Consider the following 13,709-nt stretch of genomic DNA (forward strand, 5'->3'; position numbering starts at 1 on the left):
CATATTAACCAGTTGATTTTATGTTGATACTCAGCACCTGGTGACATCTATAAGGTGATTCAAACTGAAGCCATTAGTTATTGGTTATCTGATGGTCTCCTTTTAAAAATGAACTTCGTTTTTCTTGTAAAATTTTTAAATAATAGTGTATGACTTTAAATAGAGTTTACTTTCTTGCAGTCTGGTTCTTTGCCCCAGAATGATGTAAACTTAAAATTTTGCTTGTTTTAAATATTACATCATTCCTTTCCTTGGCATCATATACATTGACCCAACTTGGAGCATTATTGGAAACTTATGTTTTTTCTAATATCTTACAATTTGCAGTGTCATCTAGAGGACTCATATTCTAAGAGATGAAGGTTAAAGTTTGACAGCATACCTCTGAGATCATTTGGCAAATTAATCATCTTGGTACACACTGTTGAACCTCTTTCTCCATCAAGAAATAACTATTGCTGATTCCCTATTGGGCTCCCTTCTACCTGGTTATTATGGGAGACCATTAGGGTTGATTAGGTCTTCCTGTTCTTGGCACAATTCCCACCGTCCTCCCCTTAGATAGAAAAACTACATATCTGTACTTTATACACATATATTTAACCAAATAAACAAAGTACCTCTATATAAATTCTCCTATTTTCTCAAATATTTTAAAAATTAGTCATGCCTGTTATATTTGCCTTTCTTTCACATACCAGCTTTTCACATATTTTTAATTTAATTCTTTTTTTTTGTATGTTCTTGACAGAAGACTGTTACCTTGGGAGGTTTGCCTGTATAGCCTTAACCATAGTTTACCACTTAAATTGGCTTAGCAAACCATTTCCGTATGTTGACATGCTAAGTAAACATAAATTCACATCAGAATTCTAGCCTGGGAATGTGCTTTGCTCTTCTGAGTTACATTTTTTTTTTTTTTTTTTTTGGAGATGGAGTCTTGCTCTGCCGCCCAGGCTGGAGTGCAGTGGCCAGATCTCAGCTCACTGCAAGCTCCGCCTCCCGGGTTTACGCCATTCTCCTGCCTCAGCCTCCCGAGTAGCTGGGACTACAGGCGCGCGCCACCTCGCCCGGCTAGTTTTTTTGTATTTTTTAGTAGAGACGGGGTTTCACTGTGTTAGCCAGGATGGTCTCGATCTCCTGACCTTGTGATCTGCCCGTCTCGGCCTCCCAAAGTGTTGGGATTACAGGCTTGAGCCACCACGCCCAGACCTGAGTTACATTTTTATATGTGACTTAGAACAGTGTTGTGTGTGGAAAGTAAGTAATTTAGGCCATTACTGCCTTTGCAGTTCTCTTATTTTGTTTAATGTTCCATACATTTTGTTCCATACTTTATACAAAATAGCAGCAGCAGGAGATATAGGTACCTACCAGGATGAAGTACTGGACAGAGTCAAACCAGTCAGCAGCCCATGAACCCGTCAGAGGTGAAGAATGGGAAACCTCATAATGTTTCTTGTCTACTTGCAAATTATTGCCATTTAATCAAATGAGAAAACTATTTTTGTTACAAGAAAAATTTTAATTTGCAGAGAAAAGGCATTTTGACATAGGGGAGGAAGCATCAGTGGAGTATGTCAGTTATCGTCTTACCCCTCCATCAGCAATGTGATAGCTTAATTAATGACCTATTTCTGCTTCAGAGTCCCTCTCATCTGTTTGTGGCTTGAGATTACTGCACCGTCGGCAGAAGCGGATCATTGGCGGGAAAAATTCTTTAAGGTAAAAGTTCCTTCAAAAGAGACTTTTTATATTACAGAATTATTTATATACATAGAGTGTTACAAACTGGGGATGTTCTGTTATATAAGAGACTTGTGCTCATTTTATTTTCTAAACTAAATTCAGATTTCACTGATAATTTCACTGTCCTTTGACCTATGTTTACTTTGTATAGACCATGTTCTTATATCACCAGCCTGATTTAAGAGATTAGATGTGTTGCTGAAAAGTTACATGGCACAAACAAAATAATTTAACAGGGGACCTGGAAATGTGTTTAACTACAAAGAGTCATTTAATTTAGAATGTATTTGTTTCAGACTTGACTCAGTTTAATCTAAGTTTTTTGTTCGTAGAATTTACTAATGGAAAACTTTATTAAATAGTTCTTCAGACTGCATAGGTGAGGTAGAGTGAGGAGAGAAATTACACTTTAAATCATGAACTATAAGGAAGACAACTTGTTTCTAAGAGTGTCAGGTAGGTGGGATCTATACAAATGCCTATAAGCAAATCTTCAGAGTTGCTGATGCCAGGCCTGCTCAGAGCTGTGGGGTCTCCTTCTCAAAGTAGGAAGGGATTGTATCCTGGAGTCCCTTTTGCTTTCCTTTTCCCCTGCCTGCAAGGCGTTAAAGTTATTTAAGTCATTGCTTTAACCAGTGCTTTCCTTTGCTTTTTTGCCTTTTACTGATGTTGATGTGTAGCTCATTTTCTTCTTAGGGGTGGTTGGCCTTGGCAGGTTTCCCTCCGGCTGAAGTCATCCCATGGAGATGGCAGGCTCCTCTGCGGGGCTACGCTCCTGAGTAGCTGCTGGGTCCTTACAGCAGCACATTGTTTCAAGAGGTATGTGTCCACCTTCCCAAACAACCCAGTGTAGCTTCTATTCATCAGTTATTCCAATCCCCTCATGCTCTACAGCACTCAAGGTGTCAGAGCCAGGCTATGAGCCTTCTCTGCTTGTGCCAGCAGCCCTGTGGAATGAGGGAGTGACACAAGGAGCAAAGAGAGCACTTAGAAAGCCACTTGCTACCCTGGTGTTACAGCAAATTCCGGATTTAGGGAGAATAGAAGAAGAGGGGTTTTTGGAGAGGAGGCAGCAATGTCAGTGCTCCCCCCAAGAACATATCTGAGGCTGAAATTATATCTTTGTAGAGGTAGAAGAGACCTTAGATTACTTAGTTATAAATGATAAGGAGTAGGGAATGCAGTTGTAGTGTTTTTGATCCTTTGAGTCTTGGTGTCTTGTACCTTTGAGAAAGGTTGCATCTGTTTCATTCTTGGTTTCCTATAGTTTAGTCCTGATTATTTCATCTTGTCCCAAACATTTTATCAGTCCTTTCTGAAGTCTTCCCAGTTCAGAGGAGAGGTCACGCAGAGTCACCAGAGTCACAGAGCTCATGGTGGCAGATCCTGCAGTAGAACCGGCTCTCCTTTCTCTTTGTTAAGTGCTGTTTTGTGGGCCTTGGTTAATGGCCCTGTCCTCAGCATTAATTTTGGTATTTAAATATGTATACCAATGCTTGTCAAAATATTGATAATTATTAAAGCAATGTGTTGAGTTTCATTGTATTATTTTAATTTTGTGTTTTGAACATTGTCACAATGAAGTTTTAAAAAAAAAATGTGTACCATATTGTTGAAACATTTTTGCAAGCAGAAATTTTTCTATTTCTTCTTATGTTATATCATATGGTACATACCTTTGCTTCATTATGTACTTGTAATCCATCCATGCAGATTTGTTCATTCACTTTAACTGCCGTATGAATTTTAACTGCTATTGAAAGCCTTAACCAGTTTATTTATTCCCCTGTTGCTGTGTAGTTAGCTGCTTTCCATTCTTTCATTGAGAGAAAACAATGTTGCAATAAACAACCAGATACCAGTCTCACTGGGTGTGTGCACATAGGGACATTTTTCTGGGTCCTAGAATATGGATTCCCATCAATTTGTCAAGCCCTACCAATTTATCCTTTGAAGAAGTTGTGTCAGTTTATAACCCAGCAATGTGTAAGTTCCTGTTTCCTCACGACTCTAGCTAAACTTGACTATCAAAATTTTAAATTTTTTGCCAATCACAAAGTTTTAGGGTTTCTTTTTAATTGTATTTCCCTGACCAATGTCTTCCTCTTTCATGAATTCTTTGTTCATATACTTCACCTGTTTTTGTATTGGGCTATTTGTCTATTTGTAATTGATTTTTTAAATTTTTGGATATGTTTTGTGTGGTCTTTGTTGTTAGGTGTTACAAGTACTTTTTCCTAGTCTGGACCATGTCCTTTTACTTGTTTATAGTCTTTTTCTTACAAAACTATCTTAATATATTTAAAAGTGTCATAATTTTCTTAAAAGTTTTACAAAAGCTTTGTATTTCTTATTTAAAAAATCTTTGCTTTGCCCTTATTCTCTTTTTTTTCCTAAAACTCTTTATAGTTTTGCTTTTAATATTTAGAATTTTAATTTTTCCAGTTTATTTTTGTTTATAGTATATGGTATGAAGAAAGGACCTAATCTTATACTTTTCTTTATGGATAGTTTTCCTAGCATTTTTTATTAAATATTCTAGTCTTTATCCACTGATTATGCTGTCTGCCATATGCCAAATTCTCATATATCCTTGTTCCTAGGATCTCTATTTTCTTCCATTTTTATATTTCAGTAAATATTTGTGCAGTAATCTTCCACATTCAAGGTGCTACAGAGAATATGTATTTTATTTATTATTATTATTATTATTTTTTTTTTTGAGACAGAGTCTCACTTTGTTGCCCCAGCTGGAGTGCAATGGCACGATCGTGGCTTACTGCAACCTCCACCCCCCAGGTTTAAGTGATTCTTCTGCCTCAGCCTCTTGAGTAGCTAGGATTACAGGTGTGTGTCATCATGCCCAGCTAATTTTTGTATTTTTAATAGAGACGGGGTTTCACCACATTGGCCAGGCTGGTCTTGTACTCCTGACCTCAAGTGATCTGCCCGCCTTGCCTTCCCAGCCTCACCAAACCTGTATTTTACATACCAGTGGCCATTTGGGTATATAATTGAGCTTCAGAGTCCACCTGTTTACTAGTGGATTTAACACATTCCTGTGTTACCTGAGTGGCATAAACAATAAAAATCATATTAATTCATTCACTTAACAAATAATTATCGAGCACTTACTATTCTCAGGTACATGCTATGTACTAGAGATACAGTGGCGAACAAGTCAGAATCCTTCCTGTTACAGAGTTTACTATGTAGTTATAGGAGCAGAGAGGAAGGAGATGTTGACTTTGCTGATACAACCAGAAAAAGTTAAGGCACCATTTTTAAAGTGAGATATTTTTACCACAACGTTAGATCCATTTAGCTTGTTAATATTCCAGGTTCCTGAGCCCCTGCTCTAAATCTGCTGAATCTTTGGAGATGAGACCTAGGAGTTGCTTAGGTTAAGACCCACTTGCTTAGAGGAGAGATAGTTGAAGAATGATGATGGGGAAGAATAAGTGGAATTACCAGACAATTATCTTTGTCGTGTTCAACATATTCATTGCTAAACTGATAAAAAAACAATGATGGTAAATTGATTACATTTTTGGGTGCCAGAAGAAGGGGAGGGACAAGTAATATGTTGGAAGGTAGGATCATGATGGCAAAATATCTCTTTTTTTTCATATATGGGAAGACCAAATTTTTAAAATGTCTTCTAAAAAAAAAAAAAAAAAGCCAGAATACATGTGTGGAACGTGCAGGTTTGTTCCATAGGTATACGCGTGTCATCGTGGTTTGCTGCACTTATTGACTGGTCCTCTAACTTTCCTCTCCTCACCTGGCAAAATATCTTGATAGGCTGATTCTAACAAGCAATATGGAATAAGGATGAAATAAAATGCTGCCTTTAGTTCCAGGAAATTTGGCTGAAATACAGCATAAGTGAAAAACTCACTGGTTTTAGTGTCCTGCAACTTTAATAAGACTCAGCAATACAATATGGTTGCCCATGAAATTAATTCAGTCTTGGGTAGCACTGACGAACGGTGTCCAGACAAAGCAGTGAAGAACCTTGCTATTCTTTCTGTGCTCAAGTGACTGTCAGGGAGAAAAGCACTGTCTCCATCAAACAGAGAGAACTGTGCTCAGTTCTGCATGCCACATGATGAGAAAAGGACACGGTGCTCTAAGAAGGGCAAGCAGAAAGGAAAGATTGTGTGGGACTGGATTAGGTTTGTTGCCTTTTGCTTCAGATACCACAAATATTAAAGGGAGATAATTTTTGTTTTAACACAAAGAGTTTTCTGTTGTTTATTTTGTATTTCTTTGACACTAGGACAGTTCAAAGATGGAATGGGCTATGTGTGGGGGGAAAAGTGAGTTCTATTATGGAGTCTGTTTAAGCAGAGAGGTTGGGTTCATGTGTAGGTAGAGGCTGGTGGTAGATAAGATGTAATGTTTAGAGTACTGTGGTGAGAAAGCAAAAGCTATGTTTGAAGGATAACAATTACTACCTAGAATACAGGATCTGGGGTTTGTTAGTGAACTTAGAAGAGAGAGACAAGAATAGCCTGGAATGTCAGGGTTATGGATTTCTCTTTCATTTACTAGGCAGTGGGAAACCACTAAAGTTTTGAGCCTTGAAAGATGATCAAGGAAGAGTTTTAGGAGATGAGTCATTTGGAGATTTATGTCATATATCTGAGGGGGTAAGGCAAAGTTATTAATCTAGGGAGGCATCTGTGAATGGGCTTGACATTATGTTAAAAAATCTTTGTATATGTTTGTACTTATATGCCTTTTTCTGGCAAATTGGTCTGTGTTACCAAATGATTTAAGCAGGAACTGGAGGGACTGTGAGGAAGGGACCTAATTTTATACTTTTACACTGGAGGGAGACCAGTTGTAAGATTATCGTAATAATAGAAATAGGCAAAAAGGAAAGGAGGGAGTGAAGGTAGAGAGGCTGTTAGAAATCAGTAGAGCCTGGTACAATGCAACAGAAGGAGACTTGGATCTGGCCACCAAGACCAGGGTTACAATTCTAGCTCTTCCAATTGTTAATTGTTTAACTTTGCGGAAATTATTTAACTTCTTGGAGTCTCAGGTTACTTCATTTTACATCTGTAAAATGAAGATAGTAATGTTCTACAGTGAGAAACAAATGATCTGCAAAGTATTTGAAAGAATTTTTCAAACTGTAAAATTCAAAACAAACATTGGCTATTTTTATGTTGGAGTTTAAAGGCAAGAATTGAAGATTGTATTAGTGAAACTAGGGAACTGAGGATGATTTTATTTCACTTACTAATGGAGAAGAATAAGGTATAAAACTGCAAAGAACTTGAAGACGCCTATTTTGGGGCTTTGAATTTAAGCAAAATAATCTATTATCTTCCTGTTATTCAAGATTTCTTGTCTTTCAAATTTCAGCCAAAAGTTACAGTCATAGGAGTTCAAGGCTTAAAGTATTAAAGTAGGAAGATTGCTCAAAAGTTGCACTTGAGGTTACAAACTTTAACTTTTGGGTTCCCTGGACGGGCTCTTTTTTGTGGTGGTTGTTGTTATTGTTGGATTTATTTGTTTACGTGTCATTATTTCTCCTTTGGCCTGCTCTGTCTAGATTATTGCTGAAAGTCAATAATCGTCTCATTTGTGTTTATACACCAAGTGTCTAGTGTATGACTTGGCACATAGTAGATACTCTAAATGATTATTGCATGATGAAAGTGGTGGCTCAGTTGCCAGATAGTGACTATATTTAAGAATGTTGGATTGTTTAGAGGATGGTGATATTTTTAAACCTAGATCAACAGATAATTCCTTCCATATGTCATTTGGAATTTCTTCTCATTATTTGCACAGTTTAAGATAAAAATAGTTGATTAAAGAGCAGAGAGCAGATTATGATATGCAGCATTTTGATATGCTTTGGCTATAATACAAGATTCTTTTAATGTGAGTAGGGAAAAAACTGCTTTGCAAATGTGTTATATATCCTTATGACTTGGTCTTTAACCTTTGCCGGATTTCATAGACTTCCTGTTTGAAGCGCCTAAGGAGGCTACAGCTCACATTTTTATTGAAGTAAGTTCATTAAAAGGCACACAGCTAGTTACTAGTGATTAGAACAAGCTCCAAATTTTGTTTTCCAGGATTTAGGGATTTTGCTTAAAACAAATCCTCCTTTCATCATCAGAAACACTGAAATTTGCAAAATAGAGACTGTAATATAGAAGCAATGTAGTAGGGCTCTGAGGTTCTTGTCCTTTTAGATGCCAGGTGAAAGATACCTTAGTTTAATATAAGGCCTATGGGTAGGGAAACTGGATTTCATATTTTGAAATTAGCTTCCCCTCACCCCCTTTTGACATTTCCATTGCTTTATCAACTCCTGGTCTTCTGTACACCTAAAGATTTCTTGTTCATCAGAGCTTCCTTAGTACCGAATTATTGCAGTGATATAGGCTAGTGTGGACAATAAGGCATAGATTGTTATTACCACTTGTGTTATTTTATTACACAGGATGAGAACTTTTTATGTTTATTTGCTTGCCTTCATAGCATAATCACTCTTGTATATAATCTTTTTATCAGAAGAATCTAGGAATGATGGCCTGATGAGGATGAGATCAAAATGCCATAATTCCACTCTGCCACATTAATGCCATAATGCCAGCAGCCTCAGTTACACTCATTTCATATGGAGTAGTCTCTTTAAGGGTACTTTATTTGAAGGCTGGCAAAGTTTTTGTAACTCAATTCTTATTCCCTCACTGCTTTCACACATTTCCATGCCAGTGTAACAAGTGCACCTGAAGTAGTTGGTAAATCACTATTTAAAGGCTTTCTATCTCATTTTTCACAGTTTCGTTAATGTTAATGCAATACACATGGAACGCAGTATCCTGTTGGCAATTTGAAGTGGAAACTTCAATAAATTAAGTTCTTTTGTAGCTGGCTTGTGAATCTTACATAATATAAATTGCTAATTTTTGCTTTCTATTCTAGATTGTAACTACAAGTACCATGAAATGACCTTATGTGTCTATTGTGGTGCAGCAATATAACTATGGCAAAAGTTCCTGAATATTAATTTATTTTAATTGCTTATTCTGATAACAAACATGATTTTGCAGGAATAAATGTACCTGAAACAAAGGCTTTCTTATTTCTGTAATTTTACTCCAAAGTGGATTTGTTCAAGAATATAACTTTACCTGACTTTATCTCATTGACTTTTTGCCTACAAATGCAATAGTAGCTGGAAATTGTTAGAAATGACTAGATATTTCTAATTAGAGAGATGGCCACAGAGGTAATGGGACTTACTTTTTAAGAACACAGTGTGTCAGGTGCCTAATGTTGTTTCATCATGACATAGTATATGGTAGAGCAGAGCTCTTAGGAACATAGTCTTTGGTAATACACATATCACCAATCATGCCAAAACTATTTCTGTAGTACACATAGTATTTGTGTATGTGCAAGGGCTAATGCAAGATTCTACTGAGGTTTACTTCTCTGTAAGCAATTGGAACCATTTACACAAACAACTTTAGTCAACTCCTTTTTGAGTTTCATCCAGAGAGGGGAAAACAGATTTTAGTAGTAGCAGATGTGCATGGCCTGATGTAAAATATTGTTTTCCTGTAGAGACGAATCCATGTAGAGAACAAACACAAAGAATATGACCCTGCAACCTGAATTAATTCTACTTTTAATTCTAGTAATTTGTTGTTGTTGTTGTTTACTTTAGCCTCAGTCTCAGAGAAACTTGGACATTGGATTTTAATAAACTGCTGTGTCTCAGATCCTCTCTTGCTCAAACTTGTCTGGGAATTTCATCCAATTTTTATTTGAGGGGGAGTTGAAGGCATTTCAGCAAAGCAAACAACTGAATGATGTGTCAGCCAAAACCTGAAATGTTTGTTTTAGGAGCATTTTTGGATAAAATAAAGTCTATCAAAATAACAAAAGCTCAACTAGAAAATCCTTAAAATACATTGCAAAAGAGGATTGCTTTATATGTTGTCTTGAGAAGCCTAGAACCATAATAAATACTTCTGAAGTCCACACACATATTGAGTACTTCAGCTAAAGTGTTATCCCTAAAGCATATAATCATACCTACTAGGAGAGGTGACACTAGAAGACAAAAATTTAGTTGGAAAACTATTCCAATCTTGTGTCAGATGCTCTTCAAATTCTAAGCACAAAGTATATTCTAAGAATAATTGGAGTTAAAGGAGTGTGAGACTCCATGCTTAGGTTTAGCTGGTACATTTCCCTAAATTAGGACAACTTTAAAAGTATAGGTACTGGCAGGGTGCAGTACCTATAATCTCAGCACTTCGGGAGGCCAAGGCAAGCAGATCGCTTGAGCCCAGGAGTTTGAGGCCAAGCTAGGTAACATAGTGAGACCCTATCTCTACAAAAAATAATTTTTGAAAATTAGTTGAGCATGGTGGCATGCACTTGTGGTCCCAGCTGCTTGAGTGGCTGAGGCAGGAGGATGGCTTGAGCCTAGGAGATCAAGGCTCGCAGTGAGCCATGATCGCACCACTGCACTCCAGCCTGGGCAACAGAGTGAACCCTTGTCTCAAAAAAGAAAATAAAAAAACGTGTGTGTATTCCATATATACATATGAACTAACAAAGAACTTCATTTTGACAAGAATGGTGCTGTGTGCCTTTTTTGTTAGGTAAATATTTTTATTCTCAGTTTAATATTAACTGCTGATTGGTGAGCATACAAATTCTGGTGTTTACCTGCCAAAATCTACTTGATCCAAGAACACAGTATATGTATGGAACATGTATGCTTTTTGCATTTTAGTATCTATTAGTAATCTCTTAGGATGCTTACTTCAGTGAAATTCTGGGCATGTATGGGCAGGAGTTATGCCCACACTTTTGAGTCTTTGGTTCAGTGGTTCCCAAGTCTGACTGTGTATCTGAACCACCTATGATCCTACACCAGCTGTATTAATTTATATTCTCAGAGATTGTATGGCTTGGGCATTTATATTTTTTAAAGTGGTATAAGTGATTCTGATGAACAGCCAGCATTAACAAGAACATTGGATTTTCATGGAGATTTTTATATGAAATAGAAACTTTTTTGATAGTTTTGTTATAATATGGTAATTGGTAAGATCTCTTTTTAATTTCAGTAAGTTAGGGATGAGAGTGTATGTATGAGGACATGAATGTCTTTCAAAATAACTCATTCAATATACATTTCTCTGTGCCAAGCACTTTGCTGGGTGCTAAGGATACAGTAGTGATCATGACATGGTCCTTGCCCTTGAGGAGCCTTTAATTAAGTCCTAGAAACTGTTACATGTGCATTGAGAGTGTTCAAAAGGATTGGCTAGCTTTCAGGAGAACAGAGGATTAGGAGGAGCCTCCTAGGAGATCTCTGACTTGAACAGGAACAGGACAAAACCAGTTTTTGCCATATTAGGATAGAGGGGATGAGGGAAACAACATTGCACATAGTTTGGATAATGACAGGTTTGTAAGACAACTCTTCAAACGGTTTAAATGACAGGAGCACAGGGGCCAGACTGGTGTCAGAGAGGGGACCAAGGACCAGTTCTTAGATGGATTTGTGTATCATTTAAGGAATTTGAATTTCACATAGATTGGGGATCCCCTGAAGGGTACTCAGAAGCAGTTATATTATCAGGCAGAAACATCACTCTGGTGGCAGCATGAGGGATGGGTTGAAAAAGTTAAAACTTGAAGCAGCAAGGCCATTCAGGCGACTATTGCAATAGTCTTGGCATGAAATGACATACTAAGGCAAGATTGCCCAGGGCTTTTAACACTGATATTATTTTAAAAATAAATTGCCCATGGTAGTAATGTCCTGTTTCTTTGCTTACTGGTTGAAGACTCAATTTTTATAGATATTGCGGAATAGATTTAAACAGCCAGTTTAGCTGCAAAGATTATTTTAGCCAAGCATCACAGCTGTTTCTTACAGAATGGAAAATATTGTTGCAATAAGACTTAAAACAGTGAATTCCTGTCTCAAAGAAAAAAAAAGATAAAAAAGATAAAAACTCAAACAGGTCAAATTATTTTAAATAATATATTTAACCTAGTATATCTCAAATATTATCATTGCAAAACGTAACTAATAGAAAAATTGAGATATTTAATATTCTTATTATCTATAGGGACAATATTTTAGTATTTTTTTCATACTAAGTATTCAAAATTCTGTGTATTTTGTACTTTCAGCACATCTTAATTCGGACTAACCATATTTCAAGTGCTGCAATAACCACAGTTAGCTAGTGGCTACCATATCGGACACTACAGCTCTAGATAATTTCTTAAATTCCATTAAAAAGATAAATGCAACATTTCAGCAGTACTTTCAAGGGTGTATTTACAATAATTCTTGTGGGAAAAGTGTTACATCACTTGGGGTTTTACTTTAAATACGTATACTGTTAATAAAATTTACTGAATATACTAGCGATATTATTAGCACACAGAAAGTAGAAGTGAGAATAAGTACTTGATTACTCTCCATACCTATTACTTTTTACAGTTTCAGTATGTGAAATAATCCTAAATTTTACTTAAATTTTCAAGGAAGCTATAAGAGCATATACTTTAGGCACAATATATTAAAAAGTCTCTGAACTTTAAAGATACGTGATGATTTAAGATTGAGTCTCAATAAATCACAAACTATTAATATTAAAGATCAATAGTAGGTGGCTGTATAAGCCAAATCATCTTTATTGCACTGTTTAGTTTTTGAGCACTGACAGTTAATTATATATATAAGATGGTCAGAGCCCTACTTAAGGATATTAGAATATTGAGGCATCTCATAACCTCCAGTAATTTTATAGAAGTGGGAAGTTTTATTTTAAATAGACACTAGAAAATGCCAAGCTTCTGAATACCAACTCTTCTAAGTTCACATTCAAGTACAGGTCTTGTAAACAATAAAAGACCCAAGTTTTGGTTAAAAAAAAAAAAAAATAAGGTGACAGTTGTTATATGCATGCTTTCCCCCTTTAACAGTTAGATGCCAGCACAAAATAGGTAGAGTTGATGAAACAAGGGCTGGAGTTTTGGCAGGTAAAAGACAAGCAGGGTAGTTTTGCAAGAGTGATTGTTGTAATGGGCAGATGGTGGAATCCAAGCCAGATAATAAAGGAAGTCATAAAAGATTGAAATGAAAAAATAGTGGGGCCAAAGGATAGAAGTCCAATGGGTTTGAAGGATTTTAGCGCTGTAAAAACGGAAGGCAGAAATATGGTATGCGTGAAATCAAGATTTCAGAGGTGTGTGGTTATCTGGTGAATACAAAGTCTAGGTCTTACATTGTAAGTGGATGGCTGAGATGAGGTGGAGAATACACTCATTGCAGATGACTAAGTCAAGGAACTACAAAGGAAAAGTTATTGGAAATTAAGTCTTATAAGAATGTTCTAAGTAGTGGGATGCAATGAGCATGGTGCTCTAGTCTTCCGTGAAAAAGAGGTAGTAACTAGGAGATGGGTTGATGGGTTGTGTCATACATTCTAGGTCAGAGGTTCTCAAATGGGGGCAGTTTGCTTAACAGGGAACATGTGACTATGTCTGGAGACAGTTTTGGTAATCACAACTGGGGATGGAGGGTATGTGTACCATGTACCAGTGGCATCTAGTGAATAGGGGCCAGGGATGCTTTTAAACACACTATAACGCACAGGACAGCCCTCACAACAGAGAATTACCTGGTCCAAAATGTTAATAGGTTTTGAGGTTGAGAAACCCTGCTTTAGGTGGGTTCAGTATCAGAATTAAAGTATGATGGTTGAAAAATGGACTGAGAACTATCCATCTGATAAATATTGTTTCTATTTTAATGGAATATGGAAAAAAGTATATATTAACAATACACATTCACTAATTTAAATCAACCATTTTGTGCATTCCTAAAGGCACAACGCTATTCTAGGTGTTTTAATGAGTGAACACAACAAAGATACCTCTGA

The 13,709-nt window shown here is 36.6% G+C and overlaps 1 protein-coding gene across 1 annotated transcript in view; it reads left to right on the forward strand.

Moving 5' to 3' along the window:
* The window catches only part of LOC105486192 (serine protease 12), a 73,436-nt gene that overhangs the window by 56,644 nt on the left and 3,083 nt on the right, over window positions 1-13,709 (forward strand). Inside the window, exons 10-11 of the mRNA XM_011748915.3 lie at window positions 1,647-1,725; window positions 2,446-2,568. Coding sequence (XP_011747217.2) covers window positions 1,647-1,725; window positions 2,446-2,568 — 202 coding nt within the window. The remainder of the gene's footprint in view (window positions 1-1,646; window positions 1,726-2,445; window positions 2,569-13,709) is intronic.

This window comes from Macaca nemestrina, chromosome 3, assembly GCF_043159975.1.
Source record: "Macaca nemestrina isolate mMacNem1 chromosome 3, mMacNem.hap1, whole genome shotgun sequence".
In the NCBI taxonomy this organism is placed as follows: Eukaryota; Metazoa; Chordata; class Mammalia; order Primates; family Cercopithecidae; genus Macaca; species Macaca nemestrina.